This window comes from Pelodiscus sinensis, chromosome 1, assembly GCF_052426305.1.
Source record: "Pelodiscus sinensis isolate ZL-2025 chromosome 1, ASM5242630v1, whole genome shotgun sequence".
Classification (NCBI taxonomy): Eukaryota; Metazoa; Chordata; order Testudines; family Trionychidae; genus Pelodiscus; species Pelodiscus sinensis.
In genome coordinates, this window is record NC_143052.1 from 161,984,038 (window position 1) to 162,006,484 (window position 22,447).

Genomic DNA, 22,447 nt, shown 5'->3' on the forward strand with positions numbered 1-22,447 from the left:
GTTTGTTCAATATCATCATCCTTCCCACATCACACCGGTCTCTCTCAAACACACACAGACTTTTTTTTATTTTAATTTATATTACATTTTGAAAGTAGTTGAGTTTCCCTTCAGACATTCTTCTAAAACCTGGAATAACAGGGAAATTAGTTTTCTCAATTGATCTTTAAAAACCTTTGGTATTGTTGTCTTTTTAAGAGATGCTCCAAGATATCCCAAGATGTATTTTCAGGAAATAAATGTTTTCCCTTTGGCAATGTGTTTCCTATTAACTTAAAAAACAACAAATGGTCTGGTAGCATTTTATAGACTATCAAAACACGTAGATGATATCATGAACTTTTGTGGGCACAGCCCACTTCACAAAAGCTCATGATACCATCTACATGCTTTGTTAGTCTATAAAGTGCTACCAGACCATCTGGTTTTTTAAAGCTTATCCTGTACATACTAACTCGGCTACCCCCTAAAGCTTTTCCTATTAAGTTCCTGAGTCATTAGAAATAAAGTCTTTACAATATTGTAATCTATTTATACAAGGCATTTAGTATTTCTCCAGTACAAATGAGAAAGCACCTGAGTAAGGAGGATGTATTTATCCCCTGAAGTGTTTTGAGTCCTCCCCCTCTCCTCCCAATCAGAAGTCGGGTAGGGGAGGGTTGAATAGGTGTCCAGGCTCTCAGCTACCCAGTTCGAGGAATCATCTGAGAGCCTGACGGGATCTGCACAGGAATCAGTCATTCTAACACAGGCACAGCTCTTCCACTCCCACACTAGGAGCAGCAGCAGCAGCTGACATAGCTGGAAAACATACATTATTCTGCTCCTTGGGGACAGACTCATCAGCTAACTACAAGTTCTCCAGCCACAACGCTTCCCTGGAGAGAGCGGAGCAGCATTTCATTTCAACGCTTCCTAACTGTTTCCAACCTACAGTTTTTCCCAAGGAGAAGTCGATGAGGAGGAAAGCAAGGAGCTGGTAATCCAATCTCCTTTATGGCAGGGAAGTTGAAATAACAGGCATAGATTTTCCTCAGAGAAGGGCTACTCTGTGTCTGGAATCGCCGCAAAGAGCACTACCAATATTATAGTCTGCAAGTTTCCTTTTGCAGCTGTAGCTCTGGTGGGTAGGAGGAGAAGGGGGTGACTGATGTTTATGAAAAGCATAATGGGGAGGGGGGAGAGATGTCTGACAACTGTTAAAAACAACCTAAGGCTGCAGGTAATCTCATCAATCCTGGGTGAAATCCAGTCTAGCTGGCAGGATATAGCTGTTTAAGCTAGCCACTCATACCGTTTTTAGAGGTAGAAAATGTGAAGTATTTGTGTAAATGTACTTATATCAGAGATCAGCTACAAACATCTGTTTCTTGCAGGGTTAGGGCTGGTGATTTGTTAGCACCCCTCAAAGCATTCATTTGAGCATCCAACTTAGCACTCTCAGAACAGCAACATAGATAATGCTTTAAAACAGCTCTCTGTGCTCTTGATTTGTTGCAAATGTAACAAAGTGTGTAAAACAGTTTTGCACATAAAACTATGTAATTATGAGAGTGGTGTGGTAATAATTGTATAGATTTTTTTCTTAATTAACAGAAGGCCAGATACTCAGCTGATCTCTTTTGATGTTTGCTCTACTGAGGTCAAGGGTGTTACACCAATTTATACCAGCTGCCAGTCTGTCCTAAATTTTTTTTCTTCAGGAGTTGGTTAAAGAGAAGTTATCCATTTGACTGCATCTTATTTACTCCACAAAGAGAAAACACCATGGGTACTTTTAGTCTAGTGGAGAAAGCCTTAACAAGAACCAAAGTCTAGATGTTGAAGCCCAACATATTAAAAAAAAGCACAGGTTTTTAATAGTGAGGGTGATTTACCACTGGAACTAACTACCAAGGGCAGTGATGGGATTCTCTGTCTTTAAACAAATCTAGACCAGATGCATTATTAAAAGGTAAGCTTTAATAGCCAGATACAAATTACTGGGCTTAGTACAGGGTTACTTGCAGTTTAATGGTCTGTGATTCACAGGTAGTCAAACGACAATGAAGTAATGGTCCCTTCTGGCCTTAAACTCTTTAAATCTATAATTGATTATTCCAAAAAACCCATAAATAACACAACTGACTGTGGGAGTTAAAAAAAATAGTGATCTTTCAAAGAACAATAGATTTTAACTTAATTTAATTTCAGTCCATGACGCACCAATTTGCATGTGTCTGAAAATCTGTGGGGTTGAAATCTGTTGCAATTGTAATTTGCACATGTTGTGGTAATTCCATCTGTCCATCAGAATTTGTAAATAGGAGAGTGTGGGGTAAAGCTGCTGTAAGTCAGTATATATATCTAGATCTAGCAAATATGTATATGGTATAATGATCTTTTTATTTAACAATGATAGGAAGGGGAAAGCAACTTCACCCATTTGCTTCTTTTTGGTGTAAAGAAGACATGGAGAGAGAGCAGATGTGGGGTTGAGCTTCCATTTGCTTTTTTAAAAAAACTTTGGAGTTATCAGGCATATAAAGTCTAGCTTTGCAAGACTTGTCAGAGGGCTCAGATTTAAGAGGGAGGTAATCCGTGTAGAACAAATAAACCCTTTCTCAGTTCTTCAGGCTGAATGGATGTTCGCAAGAAAAAAACAACCATCAAGATTTTTAAACCTACTAAATTATTTGATTGGAAATGTTTTGTGATCAAATATGTCCCTTTCCAGATTTGTGAAGTCGTCAGTTCCGTGGTTGCTATATTGTCTTCTAGGACACAAGACCTGAAGTTTCTAATATAGAAAGCCATTCACCAGAGGATTTTTTTTAGAAGAATAGGAAACCAAAAAGACCACTTTTTATATAGCAAACAGGGATAACTCAAATTCTTAAACTTTTCAAGTCTCTCCTTAAATAAGAACCCATACTATGTAGAGCAGTGGTTTGCAACCTTTTAACCTGTTTGTGTATCCCTCAAACATTTAAAATGAAGATGCAGACTCCTTTGGAAATCTTAGATATAGTCTGTGGTCTTCCAAAAGTCCATGGACCCTCAGTTTGAAATCCACTGTTCTGTGGTAAGGGCAAAGTCTTTGAACCATGACCCTCTCCCTGGGAATCTCTCGACTGCGGGTTGGAAACCACTGAAGTAGATGATAAACTACTAGCAGGAGTCCCAGGATGAGGCAAAGACAAAATGCGTCAGCCCCACTCACCCAGCAAAGAGAGTCAGTGGGGAGCATGAATAAGATTCAGAGATTAGAACAGGAGAACCAGCGCACCATCCCCCCGCTGCATGCTGCAAGAGCTCTCTGTTGACTTCCTCCCAAGGTGGCCTTTCAATGCACCACCACTTCCAATCTGTTGGGAGTAACTGGAATTGTGCTTCACTCATTTCATTAACCTCCTGACATCAGCAGAACCTTCTGTTCCTCAGTGAACTAGAGTAACCATCACTAACCCTGTGAATTTCCTCTCTTTATAAAAACATGTATAGGTCCTGAGTTCCTCTGTAAATACATGAGCAGGAGACTATACTAGAAATTTCTTCACCCGTTACTTCCCTGTTCCTCTTGCAGAGGTTCAGAGGCCAGTCACAGTAGGGAACAAGACCAGGTCGAGACCACTTAGGTCTTTAGGGTTCATAGTGAACACCTTAATCGCCACCCAGAAACTTATAGTTCCCTTGGTTAACACCAGTGTAGGTTAGACTCCCTGGTCCAGTACCTCGGGACCTGACTGGACCCGGATGAGTGATTTATTGGACTAGGGGAAGTCATTTCTGGCCCCCTTGCTACTGGCCCCATCTCCTGCCCCGCCACCACACCAGGCTTCCTGGCTCCTTTGGGAGCCCAGCTGGGTCATGTGCTGGGCTTTTTGTTCCCCCCAACCCAGCTGGGCCATGCACCAGACTTCCCAGCTCCCCCAACAGCCCAGATGAACTGTGTGCCAGGCTTCCCACCACCCTCCACAGCCCCGCTGAGCTGCATGCTGGCCTTCCCAGCTCCCAGTCTCCCCCCTCTCCTAGCCCAGCTGGGATGTGCGCCAGGCTCCTGTCCCTCCCCTCCCTTACATTTGAGCCAGGTACCCACTTCCGCCCCCCATCACCATAGCATGCCCTGATCCTGGAACATCCACGATTTGGTTGCCTGATCAGAGAATCCTAGTTCACTGAGATGCAATCTGTATCAATATTACCAGCCACAGAAGAGACCAGACATAAAATTAAAACACAATTACCAGTACTTTATTCTGTCCGGAAATGTATCTGTATGCTTACATGCCTATGGGACATCGTATATCGAAGGCACCTATCTCAGTGGTATAGAAATACTCACCACAATGTGCAATTCTTCCTCTAGCCATTACCCTAAACATGGTTGGATGTGCACTCTTTTAAATATGCTTCTGTTGATTATTTTCCTTCCATTTGCTGGAATTGCCTGACTTGCTAAATGTGGCTGGTATTTGCTGTTTAGCAAATTCCTTATTTAGTTGTGTTATTGATAGTAGAGTCTATTTTTATGGTTTTGTTCCATAAGAAGGAAAATCTTGATCTAAGATCTAATCTTGACCCTGGCATAACCAGTTTTTAGGGATAAATGTAGTACATTTGAAGCATAAACGCAGACTGACTTAGCTGTGTTTTTTAAAACATGTGTTTACTTTATATTGTGTGCTGTGGCCTACGGCTAAGAGGCTATATTAACAAACCATTTATTGACAGTGTGTTCATTACTGTATCGGTATGTCTAGACTTCATGGCTCCGTCGACGGAGCCACGTAGATGAGTTTACTAGACATAGGAAAATGAAGTGGCGATTTAAATAATCGCTGCATCATTTACATCAAAATGGCCACCGCACTGTGCTGATCAGCTGTTTGGTGGCACAACGGAGCAGTCTGGATGTGCCGCGGTTGGCGAGGGAAGCCTTTGTCGACTGCTCCAGTAAACCTCTTCTATAAAGGCTTCCCTTGTCGAAGTAGCTGATCGGCACAGCGCGGCAGCCATTTTGATGTAAATGAAGCAGTGATTATTTAAATTGCTGCTTCATTTTCCTATGTCTAGTAAACTCATCTACATGGCTCTGTCGATGGAGCCATGTAGTCTAGACATACCCTATCTGAGCATTTGCTATCATTTCCTCTAAAGATTTTCTTTGGAAATGGGAAGTTCTGTTTTTACACTGTAACCTTCCTCCTTAAGAACAAAAGTAATAACAGGATAAAGGAAATAAATTCTGCTTTTTCAGTGCTTTCCTTGGATCTTGCTGAAAGTTCATAATCTTCTTTCTTGTTTCTGAGAACAATATCAGTTAGTTTGACTGATGTTGGCAGTCCTCAGTGCACATTAGGAATATTAATTGAAACAGCAGTTTAGTCACTCTTGATTCCTATTTAAATAACGAAAATATGCCTATCCAGGCTCTAGGCACTATAACTTGCTGTTTTATACAATTAAATCTCAGCAGCACTAAAACAATCAATTGGGTAGAAAGCAGCCAATTAGTCACACACAATCTCTCCCTCCCTTCTTTTCTGTCCCTGCATTTTTCTAGAAAGCATGCCTTCAGCTTTCGTCAAGTCTGCTGAAACAAATAAATATCTTTTGTAGCATGCTTGAACATTTACCAGATTTCAGTCTGCGTAGGACACCGGAATGGAGCAAGATCCAGAACCCCAGTGCCTCAAAGAGAATGTCCTTCTAACTAGCCCCTCTGTTCTACAATGAAGAGGATCCAATCTGAGTGTCCTTGTGACAAAGGTGCCAGCTTGTATGTTTCCATAGGGCTGTTGGTTCCACCCTTGCACCACCCAAAGGCCCCACCTTCACTCCACCACACCCTCACTCCCCTTCCCGGAGCCCTCCTTTATCCCCTTTCCTGCACCCACGCCTGCCTGCCACTTGCTGCTTTCCACACTCCCCTAGGTGACAAACAGCTGATCAGCAGCCCCACCAACAGCTAATCTGTGGCACTGGTCCAATGCTACTGAACATCTTTGCTGGTGGGTTCTGAGCACCCCCTATTTTTTTTTCCTGTGGATGCTTCAGGATAGGGAACAGCCAGCATGGATTTGTAAAGAATAAATCCTGTCAGACCAATCTGATAGCTTTCTTTGATAGGATAACGAGTCTTGTGGATAAGGGAGAAGCGGTGGATGTGGTATACCTAGACTTTAGTAAGGCATTTGATACGGTCTCACATGATATTCTTATCAATAAACTAGTCAAATACAATTTAGATGGGGCTACTATAAGGTGGGTGCATAACTGTCTGGATAACTGTACTCAGAGAGTAGTTATTAATAGTTCACAATCCTGCTGGAAAGGTATAACTAGTGGGGGTCCACAGAGGTCTGTTTTGGGACCGGCTCTCTTCAATATCTTCATCAACGATTTAGATATTGGCATAGAAAGTACGCTTATTAAGTTTGTAGATGATACCACGCTGGGAGGGGTTGCGAATGTTCTGGAAGATAGGGTCATAATTCAAAATGATCTGGACAAATTGGAGAAATGGTCTGAGGTAAACAGGATGAAGTTTAATAAAGACAAATGTAAAGTGCTCCACTTAGGGAGGAACAATCAGTTTCACACATATGGAATGGGAAGCGACTGTCTAGGAAGGAGTACGGCAGAAAGAGATCTAGGGGTTATAATGGTCAACAAGCTGAATATGAGTCAACAGTGTGATGCTGTTGCAAAAAAAGCAAACATGATTCTGGGATGCATAACAGGTGTGTTGTGAACAAGACATGAGAAGTCATTCTTCCACTCTACTCTGTGCTGGTTAGGCCTTAGTTGGAGTATTGTGTCCAGTTCTGGGCACCGCATTTCAAGAGGGATGTGGAGAAATTGGAGAGGGTCCAGAGAAGAGCAACAAGAATGACTAAAGGTCTAGAGAACGTGACCTATGAAGGAAGGCTGAAAGAATTGGGTTTGTTTAGTTTGGAAAAGAGAAGATTGGGGGGGGGACATGATAGCCGTTTTCAGGTATCTAAAAGGGTGTCATAAGGAGGAGGGAGAAAACTTGTTCATCTTGGCCTCTGAGGATAGAACAAGAAGTAATGGGCTTAAACTGCAATAAGGGAGGTTTAGGTTGGACATTAGGAAAAAGTTCCTAACTGTCAGGGTAGTTAAACACTGGAATAAATTGCCCAGAGATGTTGTGGAATCCCCATCTCTGGAAATATTTAAGAGTAGGTTAGATAAACGTCTATCAGGGATGATCTAGACAGTATTTGGTCCTGCTGTGGGGGCAGGGGACTTGACTCAATGACCTCTCGAGGTCCCTTCCAGTCCTAGTATTCTATGATTCTATGTGTGCGCTAAATTATATCTTCCCCTTTTCTTTCTGGTATGTTCCAATGTTTCTTTCTTTTTTGCCCCCATCCTTTCCTATATAGTGTCTCTGTTTATAGACAATGTCTTAACTAATTCTGCTGTGCTTGGTCCAGGTCCACCACCACATAAGCACAGAACAAAAACAATGCTATCCAGCGTGCCAGTTGTTGTACATCTTAGGCCAGGTATAACTGGACTTGCAAGGTCAACTGAATAGAATACGTAACAGGAGTCAGCTTACCTTAAATTGAACTTCGCAACATTCCCATAGTGAGAAAGCAATGGGAACTAAATGCTCCCCTGACTTCTCATGACTACGAGGAGCACAGGTGCCAGTCAGAGCTGCACCCAGTGTTTGATATAGGGATCTATATTAAACCCACTAAATCAAACGACAGAATGTCAATCTCTGGCATGGCGAGTGAAGACATGCCCTTAGTCTGGTAAGAAATTGAAAGCACAGAACTTGCAAAAATCAAGAGCTGGTGTTTAGCCTATACAGACTAGAGCCATTAATTCATTTTTATGAGACAGTAAGCGTAGGTGTATCATGTTTGTAATAAGATTTAATTGTAACTATTATTTTTAAATGAGAAATCTATTATTTTATTTTTAAAAAATAAAAAAAATCAGATTTAAATAAAAAAACTGATTTTCAATGATTGATTTTATGTGTGTTCACCCTGAACTAGGGATGTAAGAGATTAATCTGTTACCCAGTAAGAAAGTGGTTTATTGGCCTGTTTACAAGTTACTTGGTTAACTGGCCCAGCTGTCTGGCTCCCGCACCTTGCCCATAGCAGTCCTGGCCAACTAGACTCTGCCCTTGGCTGGCTGGAGCAGCCCTCGGCTGTGGCAGGCCCGGCCAGCTAGACCATGCCCTCAATGGGCTGTATCAGCCCATGGCCAGGGCAAGTCCAGCTGGCTGGATCCCACCTGTGGCATGGCAGACTGGAATGGCCCCTCATCCATGATGGTTAACTGGTTAAACAAAAACGTTCAATTGGTTAACTATTGTAGGGTGTTTTATATCCTGAGCTGGAGTAAATCTATTAGACAAACATCCCATCTTGGTTTAATCATTTTCAGTGACTGACACTCCACTACTAACCTAGGTAAATTTTTTCGGTGTCTAATTACTCTCTCTGTTTTTTTTTTTAAATAGTGTGTTTATGTCTATTCCAAATTTGTTGGACTTCAACCTTTAGCCTTGCATCTTGTTATACAGTATTTTTTCTTCCACATAGTAAAGTTTCAAAGCTGTTTTAAGTCAATGTTTAACTGTAAACTTTTGGAAGAACAGCCATCATGTATTGTTCAGTATTATAAACTGTTTAGAGTTACAACATTCCTGAGGTGTTTATCACTCTGAGATTCTACTGTACCTTTGTCTGCTAGACTTCTGAGGCTTCTGTTGCTCATGTGATTTGTTAAAAACTGTGAGGTGATACTGGAAGAATGACCATAGCAGACTGAGAAATAGCAGTTAAATATTGCCTTACAATGCTTTAATTGGAGATATTTCAGATCCAAACTTTTCCAAAGTTTGTGCAATTTTAGGCCATTCTCTTTCCCCTATTAAGACTGCATTTAGCTTAATGTATTGTGTATTGATGCTTTGCTATTAATGCTGTTGAAAACATGCATGTGTTTGTATGCCTCTCACTTTCTCCCTGTCTTTCAAGGGGGAAACCATAAGGGACACTCATCCATCATGTCTGACATCTTGTCTCCAGTATGGCCAATGCTAAACACAGGGTATAAGCCAGGCTAAGTCTACACTACATGGCTCCGTCAACGGAGCCATGTAAATTAGTTTATTCAGCTAGTCAAAGAAGTGGGGATTTAAATAATCCCCGCTTCATTCAAATAAAAATAGTCACCACGCTGTGCCGACGATCAACTGATCCGGTACAGCGCGGCAGTCTAGACACAGTGCGGTTGACAAGGGAAGCCTTTGTCGACCGCTTCGGTATGCCTCGTTTACTGGATCAGTCGACAAAGACTTCTCTTGTCGACTGTGCCGTGTCTAGACTGCCACGCTGTGCTGGATCAGCTGATTGTCGGCACAGCGCAGCGGCCATTTTTATTTTAATGAAGTGGGGATTATTTAAATCCCCACTTCTTTGACTATGCTGAATAAACTATTTTACATGGCTCCATTGACGGAGCCATGTAGTCTAGAGGTAGCCCCAGAGTTGGCTGAAAATTTACCAATTTTGAAAATGTTCACCAAAAAAGAATGATTCTTTAAATGAAAATGTAATGAAAAACGGGGTCTGGTGATCAGCCATTTCTAGTATAAACACTACTGCAGCACTTAGATACTATGGTACTAAGGTAAAAGTGACTTAGAAATATTTGTGACAGAGATGACTCATCTACTAGCACTATATGTAGAGTAGGAATGTAATCAAATAGTTGATTAACCAATAAGCCTAGGCTTATCTACTACTTGACTACGCACTTCCCTCTGTCCCTTGCTGCCTCTGTATCAGAGGCAGCAAAGGGGAGGGGAGCAGGAGCTAGTGCTGGCGGGAACTGGTTTCCCCCCAGCACTATCTGTGGTGCCACCTTCCTCTCTCCCCCTGATAGAGGCAGCAAGACAGGGTGAGGCCAGGGGAGGCTGAGACCCCCTGAAGACAGCGGCTGCTGGACCCAGCACAAGCTGTAACTGAGCAAGGCTGGCTCAGTCCTGGCTTGCCCTGGGTCCAGGAGCTACCCACACAGTGGTTCTGCATTTTAAATGTAGTAAGAGCTGGGTTGCCTGCCTGCCTGGCTCTGACTACATTTAAACTGGAGAGCCTTGGTGGGGGGAGGTCCCAGACCCAGCACTAACTGTGACTGATCACCTTCCCTTATCGACTAATCTTGTAGTTGATAAAAATTCTATGAACTACATGATTAGTGAATTACCTGCCTCTTAACATCCTTAATGTAGAGGAAACATTTCTTCCTGTATCACAGTTGGTGGTCAATTTATGCACTGATCTGCAAAGTGACTAATCCATGAGGAATAATTGTACCCTGGTAGATAAAATGATCATAAGAAAACTGAACATGCCAGCAAAGTCCTAAAACTATCAAATCCCTGTCCCTCTCCATCCCCGATACTTTCTAGCTGGTTTTTAAGCCTGCAGATGCTAACATTTCAATTATACCTCTGGTATTGGGCCCACCTGTCTTTGATGCATGTAGGTGCTGGGTGCACAAACATGATTGGCATGTGCAAATGCTTATTTTGCATGTACAGTGCATGTGCAAATTTTTTTGGGTTGCAACTTTAAGAGGTCTGTTTGAAATTTCATTTGAAATGTTGAACTTTGGGTGGAGGGTGGGTAGAATAAACAGATTTAACTTCAGGTAACTTTCTAGGTTCTACTCCTCAATCACATGGTAGTGTAATAGACCCATAAAAATGGACTCACTCTGTAAATGTGGTCCTGTTACACTCAAGAGTGGTCTTGTCATAGCTCCATAAACTGGAGCATTAGCACTGTAAATAGAGCTCCTGTTAAGCCTATAACTTCATGTATCAAATCTCTCCCACATCTCCAGCTGAAAGAAGAGATCAGTTCTCAGATGACTTTCCAAGGTCTGGTTTTGAGTGTGGTCTCTATCGTGCTGTGCAGGGCGGAAGGTGAGACTAGTGGAATTTCTTCTCAGATTTCTACAAGAGGTTTGGGAGTTGTCTCTGATTTCTGATGTTTCACCAGTATAAAAAAGTAATAGTTCATTATGCCACTGGGCCCTCTAAGACAGTAGTTCTCAACCAGCATTACATGTACCTCTGGAGGGATGCAGAGGTCTTTCAGGAAATACTTCAACTCACCTAGACATTTGCCTAGTTTTACAACATGCTACAGGAAAAAGCAGTCATGCAGTCCAGTGCAAATAAAATTTCATGCAGACAATGACTTGTTTGTACTGCTTTATATACTATACATGGAAATGTACATTCAATATTTATATTCCAATTGATTTATTTTATAATTGTATGCTTAAAAATGAGATAGGGTATGTCTACACTACCCCGCTAGTTCGAACTAGCGGGGTAATGTATGCATACCGCACTTGCTAATGAAGCCCGGGATTTGAATTTCCCGGGCTTCATTAGCATAAGCGGGGAGCCGCCATTTTTAAATCCCCGCTGCTTCGAACCCCGTGCAGCGCGGCTACACGGGGCTCGAACTAGGTAGTTCGGACAAGGTTCCTATTCTGAACTACCGTTACTCCTCGTGAAACGAGGTGTACCGGTAGTTCGGAATAGGCACCCTAGTCCGAACTACCTAGTTTGAGCCCCGTGTAGCCGCGCTGCACGGGGTTCAAAGCAGCGGGGATTTAAAAATGGCGGCTCCCCGCTTATGCTAATGAAGCCCGGGAAATTCAAATCCCGGGCTTCATTAGCAAGTGCGGTATGCATACATTACCCTCCTAGTTCGAACTAGGAGGGTAGTGTAGACATACCCATAGTATGCTGTGACACTTTTTATGGTAGATTTTTGTAAGTAATTTGGAAGTGAGGTTAACTTGGGGGTTATCAGAGTTGTTCCCCATTCAGGCCTCCTAGTGGTGATGCCTCTTTGAAACGTTGCATAGAGCTTGGGGTCCCCAGCTGGCCTTGGGCTGCAAGCGGCATTTCAAAGTGGTAGTGCCGCGTAGAGCCTGGGATCAGCTGGGGACTCCATCGCTGACCCCGGGCTCCACACGGCACTGCTGCTTTGAAATGCCACAGGGAGCACAGGGCCAGCAGGGGACTGCTTGAATCTCCTGCTGGCCCTGTGTTCCACACAGCACTTTTGTCTTGAAGTACAGCAACAGCCCCGGGGAAGCCCTGCACTTCAAAAGCAGAAGCACCTTTATCAACTAATCGAATAGTCGATGCAAATTGCATTGACTATTCAATTAGTCAATTCGTTGAAATTTAACATCCCTACTCTGTGGCAGCAGGCCCTGTTCATGGGGGTCTGAGATCCCCACATACAGGGGCTGCTCCAGCATCCCATGGAGCAGTCTTTATCCGCAGTGAGCCATGGCAAGCTCGAATCCCCCCACAGACAGGGGTTGCTGCCACCCCATGCTGCTGCCTCTGATAGAAAGGCAGCAGCACAGGGTGGCAGAGGGCCCCCCGGGAGCAGGGCTGGGAGCTGACTGGTTGCCAGCCCCATGCCCGGGGACTATCAAATAGTCGCATAACTGCTAAAATTTCATGTGGTTACATGACTATTCAATTACATGATATTTAACATCCCTAGTTGGGAGAACCCAAAGCCCTATGCAGATTTAATGAAGTGGAGGTAGGTATGTAGAGGGTTTGGTGTGAAGGTGCAGTAAGTGGCTTTCCCTTTTTGATGGTCTAATAAAGAATGACTTCAGCTGGTGTAAATCAACAGTGCTCCACTGAGATCAGTAGAAAAGCACCATTTTACCCCTGCTTGTTAATTGGCTCGGAAAATCACTAAGAGACTTTTAAGCATGAGCAAAAGTGAAATGTGTCTTATTTGTATATTGTTCTGTATTGCTACAGTGGACACAGTGACGCAGAGAAAAGTGGTGGAGGTGGGTGGCAATGTGACTTTGAGCTGCCTCCTGACGGGATCACGTGAAATTCTGCAAGTTACATGGCAGAAGAAAAATAACAATAACAATGAAAATTTGGCCACGTACAGTTTACAACGAGGAGTAAATGTTGTTGACAAATACCGAGGTCGATTAAATTTCACACGTCTGTCACTGAATGATACGGCCATCACCTTCTGGCGAGTTAGAATCCAGGATGATGGGTGTTATAAATGCCTCTTTAATACCTATCCTTTAGGACCCATCCCACAAGACACCTGCTTGACCGTCTATGGTAAGGTTCATTGTGCGTAAGAATCTCTAATGGGATGGGAAGGTGTTTTCCAGCTGCAGCATTTGCTCACAGCTTTCCCGGGTCGGCTGCATCCAGGACTCCAGCATTTGGAGCTTCCCCTCTCCAGTACCATGCCTGTACTGGCTGGAACTGTGTTAGACAAGTACCTTGTCTGTCACTACTAGCAGGATTCCAGCACTGTAAGAGCCTGAATGCAGGCCCATGCATGTGGACTGGAGACTGAGTGCCAGCTAAAACTCAGGGAGGGAGAAGTTCCTCCTTGCAGAATCATCTTAGTTATAGCAAGGACTCAGCAGTGTGAGCTTCCTCATGGCACAACACTACTGGTAGCCGCTAGGAGGACATTGTGAGGTGGCCACGTGATTTATCTCTTGGTAGGAATTCTCAATTCTGGGATCTTACAAGAAGTTAACTCCTCCATGATAGTTCCCTTTAATATAGGTGAAAAAAGAAAATGGGAATGAATCATGACAAGGGTCTGGGGTAGTGGGACTTATTTGTGTCCGCTCCCTGTGGGGCTGCGTCAGAATGTAATGAGGTCTATTGGTTTTGTTGCTATTCCATTTGATCAACAGCTCCTTATGACTGTGATTGTGTTTCAGAGGAGCTTAGAGGATCTCTCCATTATACCGTCTCTGAAGGTAACTTGACAGCAACCTGTTTAGCCAGTGCCTGGCCTCGTCCTGTGATCACCTGGATTGTGCCAAATGCTGAGGGTACGACGGAGGAGGTCCAGCACGCCAATGGAACAATATCAGTCATCAGCAAACTCTACGTCAACAGTTCTACAAGCCTACTCGGGCAAGAGCTGATTTGCAGAGTACAGCATATGGAGAAAAACAAAGACTACAGTGTGAAAGTGAAAAGGGGTCAGTAAGTGATATGCACAATCATGTTAGTGTCCTCTTGGCTGCAAGAATTCGAACTAGCATATCTTCAGCCTTATTTTTTGGATGGGGAAATAATGGGAAATGGCTTTCCGAGAAAGAGGACAGGAAAGTGTGTGTCTCAAAAGGAGGGGAAGTGCAATGGTGAGAGAGAGGATTCCTGCTCTGAGCTCAGTGCTGCTTTAGGGTTTGGTTCAGGGTGTCCATAGGCTTGGGATCTGGGGTAGGCAAGGTTCCAGGCGGTCTGGCCCACTCGGCGGGGTCTCGCGCAAGTCCTGAGGGTCCTGACAGATCAGTGGGCCCAGATGTCCCGGGATCTAGGTCCAGCAGTGGCTGGGGCAGTCTAGGCCTGGGATCAGGGCCTGGTAGCGGCCCGGGTGGCCTGACCCAGTCATTCACCGGATCATGGCATGTCAGGGCCTTTCTACACTGAGGCTGGGGAAAAGCCTCTGCACTGCTCAGCAGCTGGGCTCTGACTGAGCTGGGAGCTTCCCTTCTTATACCCCTAGCTCTCACTTCCTGTTTCCTGTGGGTGGGGCTGGATGACTCTGGCACCGCCCACCAAGGGGTTTCTGTGGGAGAGGCCATGCTGACTCACCACAGGCTGTTATTCCGAAATAACTGTGTGAGCGTCTACACAGCAATTCTGTTATTTCTAAATAATTTTGAGATAAAAGACAGCTTATTCCAACTTCTGTAAACCTCATTCTATGAAAAATAACGCCTATTCCAAAATAGCTATTTCAAAATAAGACATTTGTAGTTACTCCACTGCTGCTATTTGGAAATAGTCCCTCACCAGGACCATTCTAAGTTATTCCTCCTGGGGCTCTAAATCGAGATAGCACATCTATATTAGGGAAGCCTGCTTCGGACTAATTTTGAGGCTTCTCTGCAGTGTAGACATGCTATTTCAAAATAAGCTATTTTGGAAAAACTACTGTGGAATAGTTTATTGTGAAATAACTGTTCAGTGTAGATGTAGCCTGTGTGCCCTGGAGAGCGATGTATGCTTTCTGTGACTAGGTCCTGGATTCCTGTGACAAACCTCCTAAAGTTTCCATGAGAGGCTAAGGTTGTAAGTGAATAGTTGAGTCATCAACTAGCTGATAAGCCCTTGACTACTCACATTCTTGACTACTCACATTCCCCACTTCCTCCCCCCCCCCTCCCCCCCCGCTGCCTCTGTATCAAGGGAGCGAAGGAAGCAGGAGCTGGTCCTGGGCGGAGGGAGGGAGAAGTGGGCTTAAAAATTGGTCCTCCAACACTATCTTCGTGATGCCGCCTGACTCCTCCCTCCCCCACTCTGCTGCTTTCTATCAGAGGCAGTGTGATGGACCAGGCCGGGTTTGGGCACCGCTGAGGGCATCAGCTCTGGGTGAATTGCTAAAATTCGGGGCTCTTTACAGCCCACAGACTGGAGACCTTTCCAAATAGGCCACAAACCAGTCCCACAGAGCACTTCAGCTGCCTGCTTGGCCAGCCAGAAGCCTCACGAGCAAAATCCCTTTGACACCACAATGATATCCATGTCCCAGATGGCTCCGGACCTCATACATAGGTGAGGGGTTTTAGAACCCAATCTCACCTTCCCTGAACAAGTTCTGTCCGGTTCCAAGAAACCAGCCTGGATCTTACCCACAAATCACGCTGAGCCAATCCTTTAGAATCTAAAATCTAAAGGTTTATTACTAAGAGAAAGAAAATCATGAGAGTAAGGTTGTTAAAGTATCATACATTACATGCATCGACTCTCCCAGTTCTCAATGCAGGCTCGCAGCAGAGTTGTTATAACTGCTGGCTTAAAAGTCTTTGGTGTACATCCTATGTCAGGATGGGTCCACAGTTCTTTCCGGCTCATGATTCCCTGCGAGGCCACATCTCGGGTCAGGAGCAGATCTGAAGACCAAAATGGAGTCGGCCACATGGCCTATGTATATCCCCTCCTGGCTTCTTCCAAGCTGGAGAGAGTCACATGGTCTCTGACCAGGCACCTAGATTCCTTCATAAGTGGGTCTCTGATACTTAAGAGACCAATTGTCCCTGGAGCCTTGCTAATTAGCATGTCCATAGGCTGAGCTCATTGCTCAACCACATACAGAGAAACTTCCAGTCTCCATACAGAGTACATATTCATAACTCCACACACAGACAATATACAGGAATATGAAGAGCATATACAGAATCAGTAGACAATAAGTTTTCATTTGACATCTCACATGGCCCCCTTTGTACCAACTTTTGAGGCAAATACCCCCCCAGGGCGCAGCAGTGACCTGGCTGCTTCCCGTAAACTCCGGTAACATGTCAGGCAGCAGCACGGGGAGTGGGACAGGGGAGGCTGCCGCGAAGCAGCCCCTGTCCACAGTGGCCTAAGCTGGCTGCCAACACAGGCTGCTTCAGCAGCAGCCCCATCCTTAACGGGAGGGTGGGGGCAGGTTCCATTGGGACCCACGTTGGTCAGGGGCTGCTGGGCCCGGATTGAACCAGGATTGAGCAAGCCTGGCTCAGTCCTGTCTGGCACCGTGTCTGGGGGTATGTCTACACTACAAAGTTAGTTTGAACTAACTTTAATAGGTGCTACACTAGCGCTCCGCTAGTTCGAATTTGAATCGAACTAGCGGAGCGCTTAGTTCGAACTAGGTAAACCTCATTTTACGAGGACTAACGCCTAGTTCGAACTAGCTAGTTCGAACTAAGGGCTGTGTAGCCCTTTAGTTCAAACTAGTGGGAGGCTAGCCCTCCCCAGGTTTTCCTGGTGGCCACTCTGGCCAACACCAGGGAAACTCTATGCCCCCCTCCCGGCCCCGGACCTCTTAAAGGGGCACGGGCTGGCTACGGTGCCCGTGCCAGGTGCAAGCCTGCCGGCACCCAGCTAGCAGACCCTGCACCTGGCACGGCACAGAGCCACCCACCCGATACCCCCCAGCCCTTCCCCTCTTGCCGGGACCAGGCTGGCGGCTCCCGGGAGCTTGCCCTGGACCGCAAGAGGCGGGCACCTTCCTGGGCTAGTGCGGACATCGTGGACCTCGTCCACGATCTCCGCACTAGGCACAGGAAAGTGGCTGTCTAGGGCAGGAGAGCTGCCAGCCTGGTCACCCAGGACCAGGTGTGCATGAAAATCAAGGGGGTCCACTGAGACCCCCGACACTGAGCCCTGAGCTTACAATGGCCGTCCTGGGTCAGACCAAAGGTCCATCTAGCCCAGTAGCCTGTCTGCCGACAGAGGCCAACCCTAGGGACCCTGGAGGGGATGGACCGAAGACAGTGACCAAGCCATTTATCTCGTGCCATCCCTCTCCGGCCTTCCACAAACTTTGGGCAGGGACACCACTCCTACCCTCTGGCTAATAGGACTCCATGGACCCAACCTCCATGACTTGATCTCACTTCCCTTTAAACTCTGTTCTAGTTCTATCCTTCACAGCCTCCTGCAGCAAGGAGTTCCACAGGTTAACTATTTGCTTTGTCAAGAACAACAACTTTCTCTTACTAGTTTCAAGCCTGCTACCCATTCCTTTCCTTTGGTGTCCTCTAGTCCTTCTTTATGGGAACTCAGGAAGAACTTTTCTTGATGCACCCTCTCCACCCAACCCCTGCTTTTAGAGACCTCTATCCTGTCCCCCCTCCGTCTCCTCTTTTCTAAGCTGAACAGTCCCAGTCTCTGTAGCCTTTCTTCATCTGGGACCTGTTCCCAACCCCTGATCATGTTAGTTGCCCTCCCCTCTCCCAGCCTTTCTCTTCCCCTCTCCCACCTCCTTTTCCCAGTCTCCCCCAGTTTTTTTCAATAAAGACAGAGTCAATGTTGGAAGAAATGTTATCTTTATTTTGTACATCAATAAGAAGGGGGGCTAGGGAAGGGTAAGTGGAAGGAGGTGAGGGAGGAATGGGGTACGAGTCCCCGATGGGGAGGACTGGGCTGGCTCTGCGGGCTTCTGGGGCTGGAAGCTCTCCTGCAGCCCCCCAATTACTTCCTCTCCCCAGATGGCAGCCTGCGGCAAGTGCAGCCGGGCTGATGGCCGAGTGGTGTGATGTGCCCAGTGTGGGCACTCAGGGCACTCCAAGCCAGAACGTCTTTGCAAGCGGGGCACCCCTTAGAACTGTGTGTCCGGGGTGGGGGTCGGGACCCTTTAAGTGCAGCCCTCGGCTAGCCTGAGACAGCATCTCCATGCTCTAAGTCCTCCTTTTATGCCCTGCCGGCACTGCTTCCGGCCATCCTTAAGCCCTGTTCAGAGTCCACTCAATGTGGACTTGCTAGTTCGAACTAGTTTTTAGTTCTAGATGCGTTAGTTCGAACTAGCTTAGTTCGAATTAACTAATTCGAACTAAGTTAGTTCGAACTAGCGCTGTAGTGTAGACGTACCCTGGGAGCTTCCCCCACTGGAGCTTCCTGCAGTTTAAATGTAGCAGGAGCCATGTTTCCTGCCTGCCCAGCTCTTACTACATTTAAACTGCAGAGCTGCAGTGGGGGGTAGCTCCCAGACTCAGCGTGAGCTGGGACTGAAGCTTCCTCCCTTATTTACTGATCATGTCGTTGACAGAAATTCTATCAACTACACAACTAGCTAATTATTCGCTTCCTAACATCCCTATGTGGGGCATGGAGGGCAGGGACCTGTGACAGCAAGGGGAGAGCCACTCTACCCCAGTCTCCACCCTAGCCCACCCTCCAGCCTTCCACAGCCAGGGTAGCCCTGGCCCTGGCAGTCTGGCCCTCACCCAGACCCTGATGTAGGCAGCCTGGTCCTAGAGGCTCTGCTCTTGCTGCAGCTGTATACCCCTGGGCCCGGCCTTGCCATGGCCAGTGCTGCTCAGCCCTGGCAGGGCGCGGAGAGGTGACTCTGCAACCGAGGGCATGGAGAGAGAGCCGGGAAGATTCCTTCACCCAAAACCTCTTCCAAACCTGGCCCCACCCCATGGCCTTCGCTGGAACTCTTGCACCCCAACCTTCAGTCCCTGCCCTCATCACCAGCCCCATCCTAGAGACCCACCTTTCGTCAGAGCTCTCACATCCTTGCACCCCAACCCTTTGCCCCAGGCCTGACCTCCCTCCCACCGTACGAACCACCTGCCGCCGCCCTCCGCCCCGCTATATGAATTTTGTATGTGCAGCAATACACAAGTGATGTGTCAGACACTGCCTCTGTATTGGTGCACAAAACTCAACTCATTCTTCTCAGGGATGGGAAAAATTAGAGGGAGCCCTGCTGGGGGAATGTGTCTGGTTACACCTTGCTGGCTGGATTTTTGCAAAGGATATGGAAACAGAGAATGTTGCAGGGGGCAGGGATTGGTGAAGATGGGCACCACTGGTACTTTGATATGTGTGTTCTCAAATGTACTCGGATAATTTCTGCTCTTATTTAACCCAAACAGCAGTAGTGATGATGACCGAAATGGAAAGAGCACACTATTGCCCAGTTCCTCTCAATGCCCTCTCCACTCTGTCATGTATCTGAAGTTGCTTTGTTTGATTTTATTTTCCACAGGTCAGGAGTTTTCAGTTCCTTGGTTGGTGACTGCAGTGGCTCTCGCCCTACTTTTCATTGTGGTGGTTCTGGCTGTGGTGTGCTGCAGAAGACAAAGGAAAAAGCAAAGTGGTTAGTGACTCTTTTAAGTGGATACCAATAGGTGATTGACTATGAGGTTTCCATGCACATGTTATTAAGCACTTGTAATATGGCCGCTTGGAGAAATTGTGCCTTCTGGAGGGTACCCAGTGGTGCCAACACGTATATTTGCTGGTTTACTTCCAAGTTTTTTGGAGGTTGCCTCCGTTTCCTATAATTTTGGGAGCTATTTTGAATTCTTTTTGGAGAGGATAATATGCTATTGCATTCATTTCAGTTAATTCCAGATTAATGGAGTTAAGTTAAAGTCACAACAAAGCATAACCCCAACACTTCCAGAGTTATGACTGCACAGATTAGGTAACCCTCCTTTCTCTATTGGCTTCATAGAGTATTACACAGGAGTCCAGTTCAAGTCTCATGAGAGAGGATTTTCAGGAAGGAAACAGCTGTCTTCTTCCTCCATTTATTAACAACGACCGAATCCCAGGGACCATCAAAGATCACAGTGATCTTTTGCATTTAAAAAGACAACAGAAGGATATGATTGAGGAGTTGCTGAGTGTCTTCCTAGGTGGACTAAGGAGGAGCTGGCCTACAAGGCTGCACCTTAAAGATGATGCCGAGAGAAATGGACCAAACAATCCCATCACGTTGTGCATGCGATAATCTGATAAGGGATCAGTAGCAGCCTTAAGTAACTCTCTAGCTCTAGTCCATGGAAGCAGGCAGCATGGGTGAAATGGGGAGGAGAAGGAGAGAGCTAGAGCCAGTTAAGGCAGAGAGCTGTGCATGGTAAGAGCTTCATGCAGAGCTCTAGGAATCATGGGGAGAAATTCTTAGGATTGTGTTGTAGAAGAGATCAGACTAGTTGGTGATAATTATGTTTCTGGCCTTAAAAATCCATCGATCTGTTAAATGCTCTTCCAAACACTTGCATGCTTTCAATCACATATGCTGAATGTTTAGAGTCTTGTTCTGCAATGATATTGATATTTCGACTTGCCATCATGAAGAACTGTTTCCTGGAGCTTTTCCATTGTCTGTCCAGAACCAAGACTCCATATTTACTTTGAGTGATGCTACATTGGTACATTGGCTGCCTAAAGCAGAACCATCCGGATGTGACTTGTGGGAGGGACACAAAGGGGGCATGTGACCCCCACATGACTCCTCCCTGCCCAGCATTGGCCCCGTGCTCTCCCCATCCCTTCCCTATCGCACATTACCCGGAGCAGGGGCGCTGTCCTCCTACTATGCTGGATACGGATTGCTGAACTGCAGAGCATTCTGGAGCCATGGCAGTGAAAGAATGGAGCAGAAAATGGTGATGCCAGGCAGCCTCACACCAACACCTACTTTGGCCCAGCTGTACCATCCCCAGCCCTTCCATTCAGCTGCATCTCCTGGGGCATGTACAGCCCCACTAGAGGATGGGGCTTGGCACAGAACTGATAAAGCTGTGCCAGAGGAGCTGCTAGCATGGGCTACCTAGTGGCCCCACGTTCTGCTTCTTTTGCTGCTGTGGTTCCCTGCTGAATGTGCCCCCTCCCAAGCACCTGGGGAGGGGAATGTGACCCTTTTTGCTCCTCCCACACATCCCCTTTTAGAAACCAGTTGGATTTTCATTACTAATCAGATTCCCTAATACAGTCCTTGGTATCTTTTAACAGGTGCAGAGCACACACAGTCTTCCTAGGATCCCATGAAGAATGGGAAACAACTCCCTCTACCCAATTTACACAGTATCATCCTCTAAATCCCAGCACTTTGAAACAAGGTGGACAAGAGGGAGTCTCAGTGCCAGCTGATTCTGGCCTTCATTGGTCTGTGCAGGCTTTGCACGTTCTCGCTGCAAAAACCACTTCTTTATAACAAGTGCAGGCAAGTGCTATGATGGGATTGTTATGGACATTGCCTCCTAAGGTTAAAGTCCCTCTGCTTCCCAATTTAATAAATGAATTGAATCTCCCAAATAAACACAATTCTTCAAAGGAAAGCTGCATTTTTCTTCTCCTCCCTCAGGAAAACATGGACAGAACATTGTAAGGGGAACCGTTTTAAAATGTTGCTTTTGCCCAGACTGTTAATTTCCCACTTTTCTTTATATAGTTTTCCACAACACATTGAATTGTACATTCACTAGTTTGGAGAGCTTAGAGTCAAGACCTCTGTAAACAGTACTTTGCTAAAGTCATTTTAACCATCTTGAAACATTCCTTTCTGTAAGGGACAAACTGAGGGATTGTGTGTGTCCCATTCTTTTAATAAACATCAGATGGAAGGCCCCACAGTTGTTGATGCTGTAAAATGCTCTGCAGTGCTCGCTCACTCTAATTACTCTTTTTCACTTTCCAGCATCTGGTTTTCTTTTAATGTTTCTTTTAATTTATTTACTGATAACTGCCAAAAGATTCTTCCTCTCATATGTGATTTGCTCCCCCCAAGAGTTAGTTGTTGAGACAGTTTTCTTTAGTGACCCCTTAAATTAATTTTCATTTGAAGTTGGAGGGTCAATCATACAAGATGGTACACAACAGATTGACATTGCATTGGTTATTTTTTGTTTATGCTACACGGATTAAAAATGCAGATGTAAACAAATTAATTAACAAAAGTGCATTGTCACTCACCGGGCCAACACCTTGAATGTCATCAAGTCACATCATCTACTAAGACAATCGGCACAAAGCAGTTTGCACTGCCATGAGCCCTGCATAGCCATTATTGCAGTAGGGCATGAGCAGGATTCTGTTTAGCCTCTTCTATTATCAAGAGAGGTG

The 22,447-nt window shown here is 45.6% G+C and overlaps 1 protein-coding gene across 4 annotated transcripts in view; it reads left to right on the top strand.

Moving 5' to 3' along the window:
• Nucleotides 1–410: 410 nt before the first annotated feature.
• The window catches only part of LOC102461625 (OX-2 membrane glycoprotein-like), a 44,509-nt gene continuing 22,472 nt past the window's right edge, over nt 411–22,447 (top strand). Inside the window, exons 1-6 of one of the 4 annotated variants that reach the window (XR_331600.5) lie at nt 419–979; nt 10,891–10,972; nt 12,860–13,186; nt 13,810–14,076; nt 19,584–19,694; nt 21,338–21,548. Coding sequence is in view for 3 of the 4 variants with exons in the window: in XM_014570353.4 (XP_014425839.1) it covers nt 10,915–10,972; nt 12,860–13,186; nt 13,810–14,076; nt 19,584–19,694; nt 21,338–21,363 (789 nt within the window). In the remaining variant the exon portion in view is untranslated. Of the gene's footprint in view, nt 980–1,099; nt 1,124–10,890; nt 10,973–12,859; nt 13,187–13,809; nt 14,077–19,583; nt 19,695–21,337; nt 21,954–22,447 lie in introns of those variants that run through there. The other 3 variants (XM_014570353.4, XM_075908631.2, XM_006116828.5) reach the window with 3 other exon arrangements.